The 22,465-nt window shown below is 37.1% G+C and overlaps 1 protein-coding gene across 1 annotated transcript; it reads left to right on the top strand.

The window, feature by feature from the left end:
• The first annotated feature begins 626 nt into the window (after nt 1-626).
• OTUD6B (OTU deubiquitinase 6B) lies at nt 627-10,106 on the top strand. The gene is made up of 7 exons (XM_027452456.3): nt 627-845; nt 3,058-3,212; nt 5,018-5,113; nt 5,713-6,025; nt 6,368-6,429; nt 7,033-7,139; nt 7,696-10,106. Exons 1-7 carry the CDS (start codon nt 722-724, stop codon nt 7,778-7,780), a joined length of 942 nt encoding a protein of 313 aa, XP_027308257.2. The 5' UTR covers nt 627-721; the 3' UTR covers nt 7,781-10,106.
• Nucleotides 10,107-22,465: the final 12,359 nt, after the last annotated feature.

The raw sequence follows: 22,465 nt of genomic DNA, 5'->3' as shown, positions 1-22,465 counted from the left end.
ACAAAATAAATGTGCCAGCAGTGAACTGAGCTTCTCACTCCACGCTAACACTCAGCAGCAACCTGTAGCTCCGACATCCTCAGGAAGGTTTGCACACTCTTCAGCACACTTTGTGGTGGGGATTTAACCCCAACCAAGACATTTGGGTTTTACTATAATAAAAAGAGATATTATTTTATATTACCATAATAAAAAAAGACTAGAGAGAATGAGAAATAACTTCACGGTGGTGAGGAGACACAAACCACGAACATCACAACTTGGAAAAGCCCGAGTCTATAAGGTACTTCGTAGCTTTAATTAATTGCAGGTAATAAATAAATGAACAAACATGTACATAACACTCTATTTTGCACCAAAGTTAACAGGATAAATAAGCTCCTCATCGAGCATTGGTCGGCGCAAGGAGCTGGGTGGTTATTTTCGTCAGGGGGCAGAAAGGAGACGGGGGCTGCTTTCCCCCTAAACACCCCCTGCCCTCTTCACCCCCTCGCGGCCCTACAAAGCAGAGACCCGTCCGGGCTGGCTCCGGCGGCCATGCCGAGCGGCGAGAAGCCCTTGGCCACCATCGCCCCCCGGCGACAGCAGCGGAGAGAGCGGCCGGTGCCGGCGGTGAAGGAAGGGGAGGGGAGGGAAGGGCGGGACGCGTCATGGCGGCCGCTTCCCCTCAGCGCTGAGGCGCCGTGTGCGCGGGGCGGGAGGGAGGTGCCGCCGGGCGCCCATGGAGGGCTGCGGGGCCGAGGAGGAGGAGGAGATGGCGGCGGAGGAGGATGAAGAGGAGGAGGACGGCGGGCCCTTGCAGCGCCTCGTCAAGCGGCAGCGCAAGGAGAAGCGGGAGCTCCAAGGTGAGGCGCCTCGCCGGGAGGAGGGAGCGGCCTTCCCTGCCTAGCGCCTCGCTATGCGGGGGGGGGGGAGGAAGGTTTTGGGGTGCCCGGTGGGGTTACAGCGGCCCCAGCTCTGGGAGAGCAAGGGACATCGCTCACGACAGGAAGGAAGACGATAGTCGTGATATTACTGCTGCCTGCCGTGTGGGATCTGTGCCTGGCCGCGTAGGAAGGGCACGGAGGGTGAGGTAGCAGCCCCGCCATAACAGCCAGGGTGCCAGCACCGCGCTGCCTTGCCCTGAAGTGGAGGGAGATGTGTGCTTCTGTGAGGTGTTTTAGGGAAGCCGGCCTCCCCGCTGCCCATGCGGCCACATTTCATCATCCCAAACGCGGCTGATCTGCAGTGATCCGCCTCCAACCTCCCACCCGGCCATCCCTGTAGTAGAGGACCCGTGTGGGCTTACAGCACCGCGCTTCAACTCTTATGAGCCCCATTTTACTGGCCCCATTATATATTAATGTTCTGCCAGCTGGATTCTGTTGAGTTTCATTGTTCATTGTTACCTTTTTGTTAATCTACATTGATGTGGCCTTTTCCTTGTTTGGTTTCTTTGGTGTGTGATATGTCAGTTGCAGCCTTCTTATCAAAGGGTTAAAGAGGTGGAGAGAAACTATTTGGCTATTAACTAATAACAGCTAATAATTATTATTATATTTGTAGGAACTTAGTATTTTGAGATGGTTTTTCATCCCCTGAAGTTAACTGATATTGAAAAGACAGGTAGTAATCAAGAATTAGGTAGCTGGAGCACATGGTACGCTAGCTGGGAGATGCTGAGGAATTTCAGTCCTCCCCTGCCTAAAAGGGCATCAGGTTCTTTACAGAAGACTGAGTCCGTCTTCGTGATGGAGAGGCAGGTAACTTAAACCTACTCACTTGAAAAACACATTCCCGAGAAGTACAATGATTAACTGACAGCAAAACAATTTGTTCCAAAGAATTAATGTAAGGTGCATCTCAGCCTCTGAGAACCCAGCATCTCTTCCACTTAATGATCCTTGTAGCTGCCACCCCACAATGTACTCTCCTTGCGTACTGGTGAGTCCGTGCATGGGTTTCCTTCTCCCTCATTACATCAATCTTTATGATCAGAACTGCTTCTTTGTCTAACTCAAGTGCTTCATCTGTGAGGCTGAATACTTGACATAAATCTTTTAGTGTAAGTGTTCTTGCAGTCTCTTTTTGAAAAGTTTCATTATCATTGCAGTCACCCAGTCAAGGGTGAAGGGCAGTAAAAATGTACTGGTGATGAATTGTAAGCAGGGTGTTAAGCAGTTAGTGCTGGAACACTAAAACAGTGAATGCAGAAGTGAGGAGAGCTATCAGGGTATGTTTGTGTAAGTGCAAAGGCTGTGGAAGCTGAGTTTATTCAGCCTGGAGAAGAGATTATGGGGGATCTGGTTGTTTCCACTACCAAATGGAACAGGTGGAGCTGGACTCTTCAAGCAAAGCATAGTGAACAGGCTAGAGACAAGAGTTGGAAGTAGTAAGAAAGATTCTCTTGGGAAGAAAAAAAGAAAAACATTTTCATAACAAGAATGGTTGAATGCTAGAAAAGAATGCCCCCAAAAGTTGCAGAACGTCCATCCCTGGAGATGCTCCACAGTCATGAATAAATTCCTGATCTAACTTTGTCATCAGCCCTGCTTGGAGCAGGAGGTTGAACTAGATCACTTCTGGACATCCTTTCTAACCAAACTATTTTGTCATTGAAGAAATGAAGCCTTGACCGAAGGCCTAAAAATACTTAAGGGACTTAAGCAAATTGATGCTTATCTTATTCAAGACATACTTCTTGAATTCAGCTTTTAGAAGCTTTATTAAGGACAGGTAATCTCTGTTTTTTCTTTGTCTGCTATAAAAAGCATACACCTTTTCTGTGATAGGATTTGAGAACTCAATAACCAAATAATTTTATTTGGAAGAAACAGGCTGAGGTCTGTTGTGTTGATAAAATTCTTAAGTGTTCTTAATAGCAACCGCATACAAGCTTTTTTCTTCTTAGGATGTTATGATTGTGTGTGTTAAGAAAATGTACGTGATTTTAAAATGTGATAATTGTGGTATCTTGACGTGTGTAATTTCTTTTAAGACTAGCAGCCCTCCTTCCTTCAATGATTGTGGAGTAGCTATATTTAGAGGTAACATTTTATCTCGCTGCTTCTTTAACAGCAAAAATTCAAGGCATGAAAAATGCTGTTCCCAAGAATGATAAAAAGAGACGAAAACAGCTGGCTGATGAAGTTGCCAAACTGGAGGCAGAACTTGAACAGAAGCACAAGGAGGAATTAAAGCAGCTGAAGGAAGCTACACCTGAGCAGAATAAGGTATATGCCTTAACTTCAGCTGAAGCTGTACAGATACAATTTGTATTAGGACTTATTTAACTTTTTAAGATGATAATGAAGTAATGTGTAATGATTTTAAAGCATTTATTCTTTTCCTTGTAATACTGGTAACTTTGGGAAGACCTAGCTGTTATGCTGGAAGAGTTATTTAGCTGTATTCTTGTTGGTGAGCAGTATTTGATTTTGCTCTTGCAGTGTGTTAGTAGCTCAGGCTTCTTAATGATTTTTTTAATATTTTTTTTTTTTAGTTCCTGTTGTGTAGTAATTCTAATTATCTTATGTAGGCTACTAGGGTATTGATGGACTTTGACAGGCAGTTGACTAATGCTGTGTGATTGGCTTTGCAATTCTGTCCACAGTATAACAGACCTTGTTTTTAAGAACGCGCTTTCTGCAGACACGGGAGTTGGCTTAAATGCTTCTGTTCTGCCGTGTTGGCAGCATAGCTACTTACTTGGATTCCAGTTTCCAGTGTGCTGCTGGATGCCAAACCATTTAATTTTTAACAGAGGCTTAGTTTTACTAAAATCTGAGGAATACTGAGTGGAGTAAATCAGATACAATTAAATACTTCTATAAGATATTAAAAAATTACCTATGTTTTAGCACTTAATAATTAAATAGAATCCTGTTGTTGCAATCCATAGACTTAATTCTGTATATCCAGTACTGAAGAGATCTCTTTATTTGTGTCTTGTGCTTGAATTTAAGTGCTGTTTGTGCAAGCAGGCCTGTTCATATACTTTCTTCACCTAAACAGCAGTACAGCGTCTGCCTAAATTGGTGCAATATGGTTCTCTGTGACTGATGCTAATGCTCCATGCTTTTCCAAAAACCTGTCTGTGTGACACTTCCTGGACCAGGTGTTTTCAGATTTGTAACTTAATAGAGGCTTAAGCAGATTGCCCTTTTGCTCGAAAACAAGACTGAAAAAGATTTGTGAATGACTTTCAGGGAAATAATCTTGACTCAGAATCATTTGCTGAGAATCCTTGTGAAAAAAGCAAGCAGTATGACTCTATAAAAATCTTACATAGTAGTCTTTGCTCAGACGCTTAAGGAGATGATTAATTTGTAAGCATTGAACAGAATGTGTCTTAGATTAGTTACAAGAAGTTTCATTTTGCTAAGCAAGCTGTCAAAACATTGTGATGGAGGACTTTTCAAGCTAACATCTTTGCTATGGTTATAGACTTCCTTGACAGGATTTTGGTTTGAGGTATATGGGTTCTTTGATTTCTCAACCTCTTTGTTCAGGTTGAAAGTATTACTGTGCATCCCAAAGTGACATCTGGTTGATACCATAATGAGATTAGTTCTGACTTTCTTTTTGAGAAAGGTCAACTCTGTCTTTTTTAAATGGTATTTATGTTTTGTTATGGATGATGGAGCCTTCTCCTGCTTTAATTGTTACAGAACTGGGTAACAGCTCTCTGGGTGCTTAAGCTTAACATTTGTCTGCTGGTAAGGCGAGGAAAATTTTCCCTTGCAGTCCATAAGCAGTGTTCAGACAGCTTGAGTTAAATTTGAGCTATGCACCTCATAATAATTTATTTTCTGGGGAACAGTGGAAAAAGTAACCAAGCCCATCACAGTGGGGTTGGGGTGTGAAATGCTTGACTTGCAACTTTGACAGGCTTTGTGCTATATGGATCTTTGTGGAAAGCATTGTAAATACACACTGAAACTACCTGGAAACAGCTTAAAACTGTTTCAGGAAATGCACATCTCATTTATCATTTATGCTAATAGAAACTTTCAACATTTTCTTTTTTTCTTTTCAGATATATTCTATAACTGATGGGGTTGCAAATGTAGAGCTTGAGCAGCAAGAGCAACAGATTCAGCAACCTCGAATATCAAAAGCACAGAAGAGGAGGGTATGTAGTGTTTAAACATTTTACAGATATGTTTCAGTTTAAATGAATATAACTGAAGTTTAACGATTTTACAGGAGGCCTTACCTGGCTAACTCAGTATTAATTTTGTACCTCCTATGTGTCTTCAAAATCTGTAGGGTTGCTACATAGAAATACATAAGTATTTTTTTTAAAGATCCACTTTTTTATGCTTAGCCATGAATTGGGAATCAAAATAGGAGATAAAAGAAAAAGACATAGGAGACAAGAAAAATATCTAAACCAAATTATTTTATTTCTTTATTAGTATTTTAGTGAAATTCTTATGAAAAATATGTAGGATACTGCGTGGGGAAAAGTTGAAGTGGTAGAACTTTACAGATTTAATAAAAGAAGCTTACTTCTGAAGTTCTTGTAAATATTTGAGTTTTAGGATGTATTGGTCATCTAGCATTTGTTAGTGTTTAGGTTTTTGGAAGGTTTCTGAGACTTAGTATTACTAATTCAGGAGAGCATTTCACAAACATGAATGTACTGAGGAAACATTTGAAGAGTTAGAGACAAGTACTAAGACAAGAACTGTACAGACATCTTAATATTTGATGTGTTTTCAATCTAAGGAAAAGAAAGCTGCCTTGGAGAAAGAAAGAGAAGAAAGGATAGCTGAAGCTGAGATTGAGAATTTAACAGGTGCTAGACATGTTGAAAGTCAGAAACTTGCCTCCCTGTTGGCAGCAAGACACTTGGAGATTAAGCAGATTCCTTCTGATGGCCATTGCATGTACAGAGCTATCGAAGATCAGCTCAAGGATTGCCAGAATTCCTGGACTGTTACAACTCTGAGAAACCAAACGGCAAAGTATATGCAAAGCCATTCTGATGACTTCCTGCCATTTCTTACAAATCCCACTACTGGAGACATGTATAGCAGAGGTAAGAATTGTGTCATAAGAGACTTTAGAAAACTTAATTTTATAATTCTTCTTCTTCATAATGATATGTTTGTTCCTGAACTTTATTAATTTGTTGGTTCTGCTGTGTTCTACAGAGCACAGAAGATTTACTTTGTTACTTGGTACACCCAGGTCATAATTTTATTTTATTAAAGAAATCTAGCAAATATTATTCCTTCTCTTCAGTGAGCAAATATGTTTTCCTGCATTTGGACTTTTCTGGTTCTAGTTTTTCACTTTAGGATCAGTATTTTTCTTCACTTGCTTGCTCTTTGCTTGTTTAGAGAGAACTACTGAAAGCTGACTTTTCCTTTCTCCACAGAGGAATTTGAAAAATACTGTGATGATATAGCAAATACCGCTGCGTGGGGTGGTCAACTGGAAGTAAGTATTCACTTGAAATTGTCTCACAATTTCACAAATTATCAGTATATCTTCAAAAAAGGATTTATGAAGAAATAATATGCCTGTAGGCATAAGGAAGCACATTCATAATTTTATCAAGAATTTTCTCCTATAGCTATAAATAGTTTCCCAATGTCAGTAGATTTCTGATGGTCCCCTGCTGTCCTGATAAATTTGATGATAGCAGCTAAAGAATTTGATTGTCCAAAATATCACTAGAAAGAATGACAAAAGGTGAGGGGGAACAATATTTCTTAAAGGGAAAGCATCTTATGTTTGTTTTCGTTTATGTCTTTGCTTTTTATCTTTTACTGCTTTCTAAAACAGTAGTTATTAAATTATTAAAGCTAGCACAATGTTACCTGTTTTTATCATCAAAACTCTTTACCTTAAGGCAACTTATTTTAAATTACAGCTCAAAAAGTTGAAGCTATTTTGCTTATTTTAACAGAGTTTAATTTCAAAACAAAATTTGAAGTGTTACGCCTAAACTTATATTTGCTAAAGCTAACTATCATGTCTTCTTCCCCCCTAACCATGTTGGATTTAATCCTGTTGTTGAATTCTTTTTATGCCTTACAGCTAAGGGCTTTGTCACACATTTTGCAAACACCTATTGAAGTAGTGCAAATGGATTCCCCTTCCATTATCGTTGGTGAAGAATATTCAGGCAAACCAATAACACTTGTGTAAGTGTGTCATTTTACCCATTTTTAAAATCATTGCATTTATTTCTGTATGAGAGAACTCACCTTTGATTCTCATCTGTTTTGTTTCATTTTCATTTATCCGCCTGACATTGACCTTCAAGACCAATGGTAATTTTTTTCAGAAATGGTAGTTGTGATCTACAATAACTTTGAAGATATTAAGATTAACATTCTTAAAATGCTGACAATGAGTCTGAAGCATGATTCAGTCACTACTTTATAGAATGCTGCAAAGTTATTTACCTGTTAATTCCAAAATCATTGTGAAATTGATTAAAAAAAATGCATCAGGAAACTTTTATTCAAAGCTTATGTCAATTTATGTCTGGAAGTCACCAAAATTAGAAACTCCTTGTTGACCGTATATATTTATATTTTATATATTTATATTCAGTCTTTTTTTTTATGACCACGTATTTTTTCTAAGAACTTTTGCTAAAACTTGAATTTATTTAAGCTGTCTTCGAGTGCTCTTGATGTTTGTCATGCAGTATATTTTAGCTAAACTAAGCAGTTGTTTTCTAACTTTTTTTAGGTATATGAGACATGCCTATGGATTAGGAGAACATTATAATTCTGTAAAACTTCTAACAGACACTGCTACAGAAAATGGCAGCTAACATTAAAAAAAAAAAATCCACGTGGATAACAGTTGCATCTTGATACGCTGGGCTCCAAACAATTCTCAGAGAGACTGTGAAGTAAAACTACCTGGAATGGATTAACAATTTAAAAAAAAAAAAAAGAGGTACCAGGGTTTTACTGTGAATCAGAAAAAGCTCTTGGTTTGAAACAAACAAAAAATGCAAACAATGCAACAGTATTTTGAACTTGTTGGTATTAATCATATTTAGAAAATCTCTAAAATGCTGGCTGTATAGATTAAAACTTTTTGTTTTAATAGAGCTTTATCCCATGCCACAGTGAAAATACTCAGCAGTAAATGTTTTGATTAATCTCCAGTCTACTGAAGAATTAAGGTTACCTGAAGGTTCCTGTCACATTATTTCTGGCAGATTTTCATGATCATGGAAGAGTTGAGGACTTGAAAAAAGTTGACAGACTTTGCAGTGTTTCTTTAGTTTCAACAGGATATAGCTTTAATACTATAATAGGGATCTGCTCCTTTATTTGGGCAGGGAAGAGCTGGAGGGAAATTCAATAGTAGAATCTCTTGCTTGGTTGAAGGAATTGCAAACAGTCATACAATTTTATGGATGCCTATTTAAGTTTTTGCCAAAGTTTGAGGGATTCACCTGTGTTTTGCAGCTGGCAGTAGGAACACTTGATGCTCTTCCAACTACTAAATCTGTTTGGAAGAGGATTACTGTTTATGTACATCGTAGCATTGATGTGAGTTCATCCTTAATCTTCATCTGTGCATTTTGATAACACAGAAATCTTAAAACCAGAAAGCTTCTCAATTTCTTCAGTTCAGGTAGTGAAATTTGTCGTAACTCATCATTTATGGATCTGCTGATTTAAGTGTCACCTAAAAAGCAGTATTTTATAAAGCTTAAAACAGCCGGTTACATACAGGGATAAAAATAACCACTTTGTTTTATGCCAGTAACTTTAAAGGCATAAAAGAATCTACAAAAGAATTAATTTCATTTTCATTGCTGCTTATTATGCACAGAGAAGACTTGAAGGGTGTTTGTTTTTTTTAAAAATATGGCTTGTCTTTTTACATTGGAAATGAAGATTTCTGTATTGAGGTTGCTATAATTATGACTTCAAAATTAGCAGCATTACTATAATGCAATCATTGCTTTTAACAATAGATTTTTTTAAACTCTTTGCCAATAACATCATAAATGTCTGTGTTATTTTAATGCTAATAAGTTAGTGTGGAGAAAAGCAGTTTTTAGCAAACTTAAACAGGTATGCCCTGGATTGAAGCTTGAGCTAACAGTGCATATTTTGTAATTCTTCGGTGAATCTAGCCAGTGGATTGACCTTTTGGGACTTACAAATTCTAAAAAGTAAATCTGCTCTTACTCAAAGAGGTAAGTGTTCACTTTATGGATCAGATTATGTCTAATTTAAAGCACTTTGAGAGAGAAAAATAAAAAATAGCTATTTATAGCAGAAGTGTAGTGGGTGGACAGGAGCTGGTTCAATAATGAGAACCTGTGAATTGTCAGTTCTCTCCTGCAGTCACTTCAGTAGGGTCTTCTAGTCTGAAGGAACCTTCAGAGGCCCTTGTTTGGTCCTCACACACCGTGGCATTCAGAAAGCCGGGGTCTCTATTTCTGCATTTTGTTGGGTCACGGTTACAGCCTCCAGTGCAGCCCACCTTGTGCCTTCTGCAGCCACAGTTTGTTTCCACATCGGCCCTTGCAGGACCACCCCATGATGCTATTTTTCCTCCTTTGACTGCTTTTATTGAAACCCATTCTGCATCCTCCTTCTCTCCAGGCTCCGCAGTCAGAAAAAAATCTCTTCTACATCCATTCCTGGGGTTGGTGCAAAGGGTTTTGTTACTTTTTGCCAGCGGGTCTTGGGTTTGGGTGGAATGTAATCAAAAGAAGAAACTGGAGACTCGGGCGGCCCTTGCTGAATGCGACGGAGCTTCTGTCCACTGGCAATATGAAACCATGAATCTAATTTCAAAGCATGTAAAAGGTGTGTCTATTCATAATACCACTGAATTTCACTAAAAATAATAGTTTGCAATACCCTTCTTGATATTGCTCAAAATTGATACGAAATGCATATGCTGCTTTTCATAGATAACTTGTGAAAGAAGTTTGGTTTATTGGATTTTCATTCTTGTTTCTTTACCTGAAAGAGAAAGATACCAGAATCATGGAATGCCTGTACCAACAGTTTGTTTACAATCTGTATAAAGCAAAAGAGTGTTATAATATAGTGAGCGAAAGATCCTTGCTCATGTTGTATGGAACTTGCCAAAAAGTAATAAATTGGTTTATTTGTGGCGAATCTTGTTGTGGTCACTTTTAACTAACTGCATAATACTGTCATTTCATGGACACAGCTTTTGAAGCATTGTATTCTTAATTGCTTTCAGCAAGAAGTTCTTCACTTTATCACAGTTGTTGGCCATGAAATCTTAGGTCTGTGGAGTGATATTTGAGCATGTTTCCACTGGCAGTCAAGCTGGAGATAGCATCTCAATGTAATGGGATTAATAAATTAGTCAGTGTGATGGTGAGGGTGGGGACTCGATCCAGATGTCTCCTTAACCTGGTTTGGAGACTTGGCTGAGAGCAGGAGGCTACATTACGCAGCCCAGACTGTGGTGGGCTGACCCTAAGACAGTTTGTACCACCTGTCCTCAGGGCAGGGAAAAGAATATAAAGAACAAAAACAAGAAAACGTGTAGGTTGAAATACAGAGGAGGAAAATCCATGCAATGCAAAGGCTATCTCTAGCCACTTCCCCAGCCCTTCTCCAAGTCAAAAACAAACAACAAAAAAAAGAACAAAACCCACTGTTTTCCTTGCCTCTGCCTCCTTGCTCAGGTTTTGTCACTGAGCATGATGTTAAGTGGTAGGAATACCCCTCAGGTCAGTCTGGGTCACCTGTCCTGCCTGTGTCCCAGCCTCTTGTCCACCCCCAGCCCACTCACTGCTGGGGCACAGAGGGAAATGACTCCAGTTATTTCTAATAAAAAATAAATCACCCTATTGTGTCTGAATAGGTTGTTGTTGTCCAGAAGTGTCTGCTACAGATAAGTGGTTCTCAGTCTTCTGTCATATGTGTAATCCATAGCCAGCTTTTTAATGGTTAAAGTGCAATGTTATTCTGGCACTTTAGAAGTCTCACTATGTGCACAGGCTAAATAAGTGTTTTTTAGAAGTCCGTCCTTTGGTCCAAGCCTTCTGTGAAGAAAGGGAAAAACAAGAAATCATGATGACAGTACCTACTGCTCTATTTGTGTTGATCCGAGAGGGGAGTTCATGTTAAAATACGACATGCATTGATCTAAATGGTAGGGGATAGACGCATAAGCATGTGTAAAATTTTCAGTTAATTGAAATGAATAAATAGAATCTTGAATAAAGTTAGGTTAATAACAAAAAGTACAAGCAGCTAGAAATCTGTTGTAAACTGGTATATGTAAAGAAAGCATTCCACTGCTCTTATAGCTAAACAGGGAGACCATGTGTACAGTGTCTGACATTTATTTTCTCTTAGTAAGACAAAGTGGCAGAGACCCATCCTTTCCTGATGAAAAGCAGTCAGACTTTATAAGACCCTGTTGATTTCAACCACAGCAGCCTGCTACTGGTATACATGTACAAGGAAAGGCTTTAGAAGCTCAGCAGGTGAAGGCATGATCAGAACACTAACCAGAATCTGAGTATGTGTATTTGATATAAATATTAGAGTTTTATGGAGACGTCCAGGTCAAGTTCTTTATATAAGTTCCAATAAAACAGATATCTTTCAAAATAAACAGGCAAAAGATTTGCCTTTCGTATGGTGTCATATGAAGGAAGAACCGCATAAAGGTCCTTTCTGAAGAATCCTGTTCGCAGTGGATCTGTTTTCATTTGCAGTGCTATTGACATGGATTAAGTGTATGTTCTTAATTACCTCTTGCTGGAATTCTAGATGTTTTAGCTTTTGCTTATTACCTTTTTTTTTTTTTTTTTTCTCCCTGAAACTGCTTGTATTTGTGCTGGTTGGGGACCTTTTATTCGCATTTTTGTTTGCTTTATAAGGAGCTAGTGCAATTGTGGGTCATGTTTTATTATGTCAATGCTTGGGAGGAAAAACTTTTAGGTTCTATATAGAATTTAGTCTGTGCAGAATCATTTTCTCATATAAGTGTACTAATCTTTCATATCTGGTCACTGGAATTAATGTTGAGAACAACACGTAGATATGAGAGAAAATGGATTAGTCTGGCTCTGTTGCATGAATGTGGCTCCTGGTAGGCTTTGAGCTCTCTCTGAAAGATTCTTTTTACAGCATTACAATTGCCTAATATGGATTTCCATTGGAATGTTAAACCAATTTCACATCTGATGTGATAGCACAGACAGCTAGTACAGAAACCATGGTCTTTGTGAATACTTACCAGCAACAAAAAGTCTAAAATCACGAATCTTGGTTTTTAGTATGAGATTTTCATTTTTAAAGAACAACAGAAGGTCATAATAATTCTATATTACTTTTGAATACTGTATTACTTACATAAACAAGAGCTAAATACAGAGATTAGGTATTTCTGTTGATGCAAATTAACACAGTATTTTCCTACCAAGCAACTCTACCTGAAAGCAAAAGCTGTCCAGCGTGTTGGCTTTACTTTGCCTCTGGGAGCGTGGGAAAGCCCTAGGAAGTGTATCGGGTGGGGGCAGGAGGGAGAGCAGGAATGCTCACCTTTTGCCATAAATTATTTAAATCTTTCATTACTTTCAAGATTTTTTAAAAAAAATTTTAGTAAATATATAATAAGTGCAATAAAGCATTTATGTTCCTTGTGGATACACGTACAATTTTCATAATCTGTTGTGTTTGCATATATTAAAATATTGTCCCAGATTTAAAACACTGGGAAGAGGGGAATTTGTTTCATAACAACTTGCTTTGGGGCAAAAATTTCACTGGAGATAGGTCTCACCTCCTGTCCATGCTTGGTTCTTACCTTCCCTTTTTCACAAGCAGTTTAACAGGAATTGTGACAGGGCACATTAAAAAAACGTAAGGCTGAAATTTCAGGTATATGCACAGCACATCACCTCTGGTTCTACTCTGCCTCATGGACTAAGAAGTGCTAGCAGCAGTGTGATGGGACAGATCTGACAGGGTGGGATGCTGGCCCTCCAGCTGCTATGTTTTGCCTCAGTGTAATGTTTTTATGAATTGCAAAGGTGAGAATCATAGCTACCTGTGCTGGCAGTAGGGACGCTGTCTCATGTGGTTGGTATTGGCCCCACGCATTTTGCCAAGCTCTCCAACCTTCCTCCTTGGCCAGCTCTGGTCACCGTGTGGCTCATGAATTCACTGATGTGAAGGTTGAGTAAGCAGAGATAGGCTCTTTCATAGACAGTGTGGGGGCTACGTTGTGGTGTGTGTTCCAGGACATCCCAATCAGGTTTGTAGGACAAGTGGCATCTTCAGGGGTGCAACAGCCTTTGTGCAAGAAGAATGATGCTGAATGCCCAAGGGATGCCCTGAAGGCTGTGGTGAGAGTGTGTCAGGAAGTCCCATCTGCATCATCTGGTTAGTCTAAAAGGAGCACTTCGGGCCATCATCTTTCATAAGCCATGAAACTGTTGCAAGTACAACTTTTTTGTTTTTAGCTCTCAGACACAAGCTGCCCTTTATCTCCCAGCTGCTCTCCTGTGATGTATTTATTAATGACAAGCAGCCTGTGTTGATTACTTAATCTATGTAAGCAGCTGAGCAGACATAAAAATAAGACCTGCAACATAAAAAGCATTTTTTTCTGCTTTCTTTGGCTCTAGGAAGAACACTAACCCACCAATTCCTTTGTTTTGAGAAACTAATAAAAGCAGCAGATGGGTTATGATTAATCACCAGAGGCATATGGTATGTGTACTTTCAAATAGAATTAAAGTCCTTATCAGTTGCCTCCATATGTTAAAACCAGGTATATCATAAAACGAACTGTTCACACATATACAGACACAAAAATCAGTAAAATTGCAAATAAACTGACATAATCTCTATGTTCCTAATTAAACACATAAAGGTGTTGACTGAAAAGCTTTATCCTCTTTATCCTCTTTAAAAATTAGAAAAAAATGGAGTGCATAGCCTTAAATAGAAACAAAAATTAAAAAATATATATTTCCAGGGAGACAGATTTTCTGCAAAGGCTCCCTGAACTTTATCTGTCCTGTAAATGTTTTGTTCTTGACATCTGAAGAGATTAGATTTATGAAGAGTCTGAAGATGTTGTGTTTGTTCAGAAACAAACTTAGGGGCTTCTCAGATGTGAGTAATGCTGTTTTATGTTTTAAAGGATTTTTTTGTTTCTTTTAGAGAATAATGTTTTTTTCAAAAACATTTTGTATATATATATATTCACACACATGTTCATATGTACATATTTAATGATTGTTAAGTCCTGAAAATTCACTCTAGGAATTGCATTCTGGAAGGTACTTGAAAATCATTCTGATGAAACTAAGGCTGTGATGATTTTAAACTAATAGTATTTCCTCTTACACATACATATCCTATAAAAATCAAAGTCCAAATGAGACCTCAGTGGTACAGAAAGTCAACAGTTTGTTGTTAAATCTTATTAAGGCTCCACTGAATTTGGAAGTAGTGAGGGACAAAGGGTGGCACATCTACCAAAGAAGCATTTTTCTCTTACCTGTATGCAGAAAGTTGGAGCACAAAACACCAAAAGCAGAATAGAGAAGGTTGTTGGTAACTAGGGATGCCTATGTGAAATACACAATAATAACCTGGCAAAGAATACCAACATGAAGGCTAGGTTAGCTATAAAGTTAGCTAAGTACAGAGATGTCAAATTAAGCCAGTAGCATGCATTACAGAAACAAAACATTGTCTGCACAAGTGAGATTGTGTGTTCCTCCACAGGATCTGTTCTTATGCTTAAAAAATTTCTTCAGAAGGGGAAAGAAACAAAAGCAGAGGTTTACAGGATTTACTGCTTTTTATAGCTCATATTTTTCTTAATAAAATGAAAAATAACAATATACTGACAAGAAGTTGGAGAATTTAATAAAAGGATGTTTTAAACCCAACTTGAGAAACCGAGCTATTCGGTAAAAACAATAATGAAAGGGTTCATAAGGAAAAGCCAATAACAAAAGGGTTCTCAAGGAAAACGACCTACCTGTTATTCCAAAACTTTAAATTTTAGTTTTTCTGTTTTAGTTGTGTCAAAGAAAAACTTTGTTTATTTTAATAAAGAAGAAATTGGATGCCATGCCTCTGACAGCGTACCCAGTTTTTGCAGATGCTGTTATTTCTAAAGGAATGATAGCTTTCCCCGACATAACAAATGATCTTTCCCCCTCTAGTGCAAGGACATGTAACAAAAATTGTGATAAGGGTCTCTTTCTATTTAGACAGCTTTTAGATCCTAACATCTTCACTGAAATAGCCTTGATGCTGCGTGTAACAGTAGGGGTGCAATTTTTTATTTTTTATTTAAGAGAAAGCGAATTCTTCACATGATAGGTCCTCTGGAAAAATGTCTTAGCTACTGAGTTTTTCCCCTGAAGCTGGAGGTCTGTGGACCATTGCAGATCTAAGGCATCGTTACAAAGAAACCTACTGGTTGTGCAACTGGAGTTTTGTGTTGGCTCGATGTGGGCTGTCCAGGGAGGGCAGGCTGGGAAGGTGAGGAGATGAGGCTTCTGCTCTATGAGAGAGCAGCTCTGATGTACTCTGCTGTGGGATCGGTGACTCCTCTGTCCATAGCTTGTGGGTCAGAAACACCAGGGTGCCTTCAACACACCAACCGATGTAGAAGAGAAGGTATGCGAAGCCTTTAAAAACAGCTGGAAGAGCCTGTAAAAGCCATTGGAAGAGCTTTTAAGAAGAGGTTTCTTGGTTGCAGGCCCTCAAGTTAAGGTCCATCACGGGTAAGTTGACTTCATGCATGACTTCTCAGGCACTGCATCACACTCATAAACAGAAACCTATTTCTGTTTATCATCATGCCAATGACGGAAATTCAAAGTATCAGGATTTTGATGTCTGACAAGAGATCTGAGCATCTCCTTGCTAATTGCTTTCCAGGACACAGACTTCTCTGTGTTCCTGATGCAATATTTGAGAACATTTATAATTACACTTACCAGAGGCTGGACTCAAAAATACGTTGTGTTGATTGTTCAAGACCAAAGCTTCCTAGACAAAAACACTTGAAAAATGCAGATAAAGTAGGAAATTAAAGTGTGATTAAAAGGGCATGCCAAGAAATGTAAAGGTCAGCAAAACCTGGATGTTATCTTTCAGACATAAAAAGATTTTCCCAGAGAGCATTTTAGTAATTGAAAATGTATTATTTAAATAAGGTCAAACATATTTTTTTCCAATGTCATTTTTCTCCTTTGAGCAATTCACAATTGTTTTGCTGGATTTTCTATATAGCAGTTAAGGTCTTCCATTTGCTTCATTTGCCATGATTCCAAAAAGAATGGCAAATCACAGAATGGTTTGGGTTGGAAGGAACCTGAAGGATCATCTAGTACCAATCCCCTAATCTAAGCACATTCTAAACTATCATTCCCTTACAGAGGTTTCCCAGTTCACTCTATGTCTTCTATACAAAACAGGACGAAATTATGCTGCTTTCATTCTGACTGTGTTTTAACAATCAATATTTGCTACTGTTACTCAGGAACACATGATGACCATCTAATAAAGTAGGAAAATTTAAAATATGGATGTGATTTTGTCAGAGTATTGCACAGTCAACTACACTTTAATGCATTTTTAATCAAGCTAAAAGCTTTTAGTGGTTAATATAAATTAAAATATGAAGATTTTACTCCTTTTTTATTGTTTCCAATTTTATATATATTTTTTTCTGCTCTACAATTTATCTGAGAGTTGTAGTATCTACAGATATTATTGTAGTATTGTAGTATATTATAGTATCTACAGATATTATTTCTCTGCATGTACCTGTCTTTGACTTACTGTGGTTTGTGATATATATTTTTTTGCTTACTGGAAAGATGCTAAGATTTAATTTTCAGATAAGGGTATTTTTGTTGTTGTTGTTGTTTTTCTTTAATTTATTTGTTTCCCAAAGAGGATCCCACTGTATTTTTTAAATCCTGGATGCTGTAAAATTACTAGCACTCAAAAAGAATAATCAAAATCAGATTGCTACAAAGCTGGAATAGACTTCAACAGACCCACATCTACCCCTTCTAAGCAGGATCATGCTCCCAAAGACCATTTCTCACAGATAATATACAAAGTTTTCTTTTTTTTTTTAGTACTTAAGGAAAACGCTGGTAGCAGTTGCCCCCTTTACAACTACTCAGAAACTGATCAGAAAACCTGTTCTGTTCTTTCTGATGAAAAAAAAATAAAATGAAGGCACTCTTCTCTTCCCTGTATGTCATGATTTCTAGTCATTCCTTCTAATTGTTTCCATCTCTGTCCTCTGGACACTCACTGCATTAACTCATGAAGATAGGCATCACTTTTAAATTATTTACCCAGTTTGTGGCTTAACTTCTTTAATGTAATAATAAGACAGAGTAGGCTAAATTTGAAAACTATTGCTTAGTAAATACATTTTATAATAAAATCTCCCTTTAATCCCTTATACGTGTCTTTTCCTGCAAAATTTATTTACATATTTTGAAAAGAATACACAAGGTAGTGTATTTGTACAACAGGTGAAATTACCTCAGTAGAGGTCTTTTATCCTAGCTGATTCCTCACAATGTATAAAAAAAAATTGCAGTGATGCATGTAACATTAAATGTTGTCAGATGGGCAAACTAAGCTGTTGCCTTCAAAGACTGGGCTTCCCCAGACTTATTACAGACATTACCTGATATAAGTCTTGAGCTAGTTTTTACAAATTTCATCTGCAACAGTGTGTAACATTTTTCAGATCAGGTCACTATTAAGATATCTCTTCAATGACTGTCTTCAAACATGCATTTTAGTGATGGGAAAAGAAACAACAACACTATACTGTACACTGTAAAAAGATCTGTTAGCTTATTTTTTTATATATATAGAATTTATTGTGCATATAAAAAATACATTTTGTGGACTAAAAGTTGGTTTAGTGAATGAAAGCTATCATCTTAAATAGGAAGGGCATAACTAGGATGGAATATTAAATACAAAGTATTTCCCAGAGTATTTCCTATGATTCAATTTTAAAAGAAACAGCAAAGATCTATAAAGCCACTTGCCCATCTCTCAGAATTTATTGTTTCTCACAAAGCATTGACTAATGCAAGATCTTTGATTTCATTTAAAACAATAATTTTCAGAAAAATAATCTGTTATTCACACCAGTACATTAAGTGAAGCAAAATGCACCTTTAGAATGGTGAATAAAACAACCTCTATACTGTTGCCTACCCTGTTCTGCTTTGTTTGTGGGTACATTCCTGTTAATCATGACAGTGAACACCACCAGAAGAAATAGCAGAGAACTACATCAATAAAGTTGATAATCTGGAGTTTCTTACAATGTTTTGCATTTCAAAATAATTCAAATAGTTGGGTTTAGTTATATGACTTTAGTCATATAAAGGAATATTTGAATTATCTCATTACTAATCTTAAGAAGACAAACCTGTTCTTTCAGAATGATACTGATGGGCTTTTTCTAAAGCAGTGGATAATCTCACAGTATGATTTCCTTAACCTAAGAACTTCCCTTTACTTCAACTAAAAATGCTTGCAGCATCTAATATCGATAACTAAGCAATTTTGCTGCTTCAGTTTACATGAACTGTTTTACAGATGAAAAAGAGAGTTGAAGAAATGTAAGCTTAAAGAAATAGACAGATTCTTCATGAAGTAAAAGCATAAAGAAATAAATACATGCTCCAAGAAGTATGTGAAGTTGAAGCTCTTCCTTTACAATAATTTAGGAGCACATAGTCCGCTGGTGCTTCTGATAAATAGTTCACATATTTTAATCAGACAGTTAATCCTTATTTGCTGTACTAGATTAATCTTGTCAACTGAATGACAGTTTACTGGAGAGCTAGAAATTGTCAGAAACAACCCATGAAGATCAGAATCCTTGACATTAATACATTAAAATATCTTCAACTTGGCTTATTTTAGATATGCTTAAATTTTTTCTATAACTGTTTCAGTGCAAAAGACAGAGCAGCATACTGTCTCAGTAGTGAAACACTTCTTGATTCCATTTTTTAACATGAAAGTTGACAAATTATTTATTAAAACACTGTACAAATTAATTATTCATTGTCAGGAATAAAACTGACAGTCAATCTTAACGAAAGAGACTGTAAGATTATGGGAACAACTCCACTTCTCATTTTGCATACAGTGCATCTAACAAACACTTACTTTTGAAATATAGAAGTCTGGGAGTAGATAAGCCATAACTATGTTGAGTAACTCCACTTATATTTAAATTATGAAACAATTCTGCATGCCACTCATCTTCCCATGGACATATAAAACAAACAAACAAAAAAACCTAATTGGGTACTTCTGTTTTCTTCAGTTTATGTTCTAAAGTAAAACAGTAGTTACACAAGCTCTTTTCTGGAATCAGTGCTGAATACTTTACAAGAACATAAGATTAGAGCACATAATATTCTTTTAATTCAGTTACTGTCTGTAACGATACTTTAACTAAATATTTGAATGACTGTAACACCAAGATTAGTAGTATGTATTAATTCTCATTTACTTTTTATCTCTAAAGGATAATAACCTGTTTTGAAAATTGCAGGAAACAAAAAGTTAAGGTGAGGTGGGGTTAGAATATGATTATTAAAATTGGGTAAAAAAAAGTTCTAATAAGGTTATCGGTAACCTCAGTAATAACCACGTTTCAATAAATCCGAGCTTACTACACGAGTACCCCGCAACAGCTCATTTGCAAAATGTCAACATTCAATCACAATTCTCTAAAATTCAGTTCAAAACAGATTAATAAACATGAAGCACAAATTTCATAGTTATATTCAGTTACAGTGTATGGTATGGCAGAATCAGAGAATATTTCAATTTTGCATATATCTCTGAAGGTCCTCCAGATGAACATCTAGCTCAAGGCATCACTAATTTCAGATAGACCAGGTTATTCTTTCTTCCTCTTTATGAGCATCTTCCTGTATGTAAAAAAAAAAAAAAAAAAAAAAAGGAGGTAAGGGTATGAACATTCTGTAAATCCAGACAGAAGAGAAACACTGGTCCTATATGTTTCTGACTGTGGTTCCCACATTTCTGTGGCCTAGCTGGTCAGAGGAACCAGAGAAGTTCTTTAACTGAGAACTTCCTCAGTTTCTGCTGAGTTTTACAGCTTCTTTGGACTCTGCCTCCTGTGTCATAGTGCCTACGAGGTTTCACTGGATTTTTCTACTTACATTCTGTCCTAGATTGACAGATCCAACTGACAGACTAGAACAGCTTGAGAGATATTTCTGTCTCTTCAGCCTATTTGTGATGCTGCGTTGTGTTCAGTAGGACAAAATCACCTGATGCTAATTCCTTTAGACAGGTCTTACATCCATTCCATTCTCATCCTTAGCCATCCATTTCTTACGTGATCTATCATACTTAGGTCTTTCCAGATAGGTTATCTTATTGGAGAATCATTCAGGATTACAGTGATGGATTGTCATCTCTTTCTGCTGGGGCTGGTTACAGTTGAAATTGTTACTTAAGAACTTCACCTGTTTGACCTCAGTCATTCCTCCCAAAGCTCTCCCCTGTATGGGTATCGTGAGCACATCCCATGCAAAGAGGTGTTTTGTCCACATTTGTGCAAATGGTGAGCAACTCATACTTTGTTTTCTACTTGAAGTTCATACTTTGTTTTCTACTTGAATTTCAGTTTGTTATTTTTCATTTGTATTCCCAAAGATCTTTTTATTATTGCATCTCCCTCCAATTTAGCACCAGCTGCATATCTCATTAAAGTATTTTCTATTTCTTGCACCTCATTAAATGAATGTTATGTAAGACTGGGCTGAACAGCAGTAATGTACTTTGTCACACAGCATTAGCTATCTCACTTAGCTAATGCAATTTGCCCTGAATATTTATTTCTCAGAGCTCCAGTCCCAACAAACATAGAGCATTTCTGGCAAATTTTGTTATGTGGTATTGAATATCTTCTTGCCTATTCAGACCTAAATTGCATGAACTATCACACGTTTTATATGACTTACACCTCTTTTGAAAGGACTTCTCCACCTCAGAGTACAGAACAATTTCTCTGCATTGCCAGATCTTAACATTTCTGCTGCAACTGCCAGTAAGAATTCCCACTATACAATGATTTTTTAAAAAATCTGGGCTTCATCCATGAGTATCTGGATTCCGGCCATGGAGCTAATACCAACTAGTTTGTAGTAACAACTCTCAATTATTACTCATGGAGTACATAATGAAAAGAGTGACTTAGAGGTAGAAGGTCCTAAATTCCATTGCCATCTCCTGCAGCCTTTCAGTCCCCAAGACACACTTTTATATATATTTACTTTCTGCAGTGCTGATAATTCTAACTTTTCCCTAGATCCTCTTAAAGTTACTGAATTTTTGGAGTGAAAGATTTGTGTGTTGGGTAATGAACTTTCAACCCCATATTAAATGATGTAATGCAGTTAAAAACCACTCTTGAAAGAGATTGAAGTGGATATTCCTCATTACAAATGTGTGTGACTTAAAGGATCACATTATGGAAAAATAAATATAGCTTCATAGCCATAATTACTTTAGCTGACGTTCAGCTGAGCAGCAATAAAACATAGATCATCTTAATATGTATTGTTGTTAATCTTACCAATGATTTATAACATGCAAGCTAAGATTACCTCACTGGGTTAGACAGAATAAAGTCAGTGAAAAACAGCTAAGCTTGATAATTAAGCTAGACAAAGTGGCAAGTAGTTTTTTGTTGTATTATTATTATTACTTTTTCCCTGCTTAGTATATATTACCGTAATATATTTAAGTACTAAAAGACAATGTGAAATTCCTTATTTTTAGCTATGATTGGTCCTGCTGAGAATATATTCAAATAAAGCAGATATTTCAGGTATTTCATAAAAGTAAATACACAGTGTTTTATTTAATTAGCAGAACAGTATTGGAATGTGCTATGATTTTAGGTTAAGAAATACCTCCAGCCTTAAAATTCTTCTGGTAACTTGTGGAAGCAAAGCAATAAATGAGAACTTCACTTTTTTTTTTTTTTTTTTTTTTTCTTTTGTTCTTTTTGTTGTTGGTGGTGGTATTTCTTTAATAAGTTTCTTATCCTGTTTGGGATAGGGCACTTTTATTTAGGTGGTTTTCTTGCTTTCTTTTCTGATCTGAGGAAAGCATAGAGCTGATAGGAACTGGGGATCTTTGTAATAAAAGAAAAATCAGATTATGTAGTCCTCTATCTTTTTCCATTTGATGGTAATAATTATTTTTTAGATCAAATGCACAAGATTTTTATACTTATTGGGATATTTTCAAGTACTTTAGAGCAAAATGAGATAGTTACATTTCATCAGTCAACAATATCTTTATTTTCAATTTGGTCTTTGGGACTATATCTGCAGCATCTTTGTGCAAGATGGACTTCTCAGTTCACTAACTATTTTTTAAGAAATCCATGTTGGAAATCATGGAACAAT

The sequence above is a fragment of the Anas platyrhynchos genome, chromosome 2 (genome assembly GCF_047663525.1).
Source record: "Anas platyrhynchos isolate ZD024472 breed Pekin duck chromosome 2, IASCAAS_PekinDuck_T2T, whole genome shotgun sequence".
Classification (NCBI taxonomy): Eukaryota; Metazoa; Chordata; class Aves; order Anseriformes; family Anatidae; genus Anas; species Anas platyrhynchos.
The sequence above is the reverse complement of the archived record's forward strand: the minus strand, read 5'-3'. Positions and strand labels throughout refer to the sequence as shown.

Bases quoted from the DNA above. Each gene is read 5' to 3' on its own strand.
- OTUD6B (XM_027452456.3), top strand. From the start codon at position 722: ATGGAGGGCTGCGGGGCCGAGGAGGAGGAGGAGATGGCGGCGGAGGAG. The intron at 3,213-5,017 runs GTATATGCCTTA...TTTTCTTTTCAG, and splicing joins CTACACCTGAGCAGAATAAG to ATATATTCTATAACTGATGG. The intron at 6,026-6,367 runs GTAAGAATTGTG...CTTTCTCCACAG, and splicing joins TGGAGACATGTATAGCAGAG to AGGAATTTGAAAAATACTGT.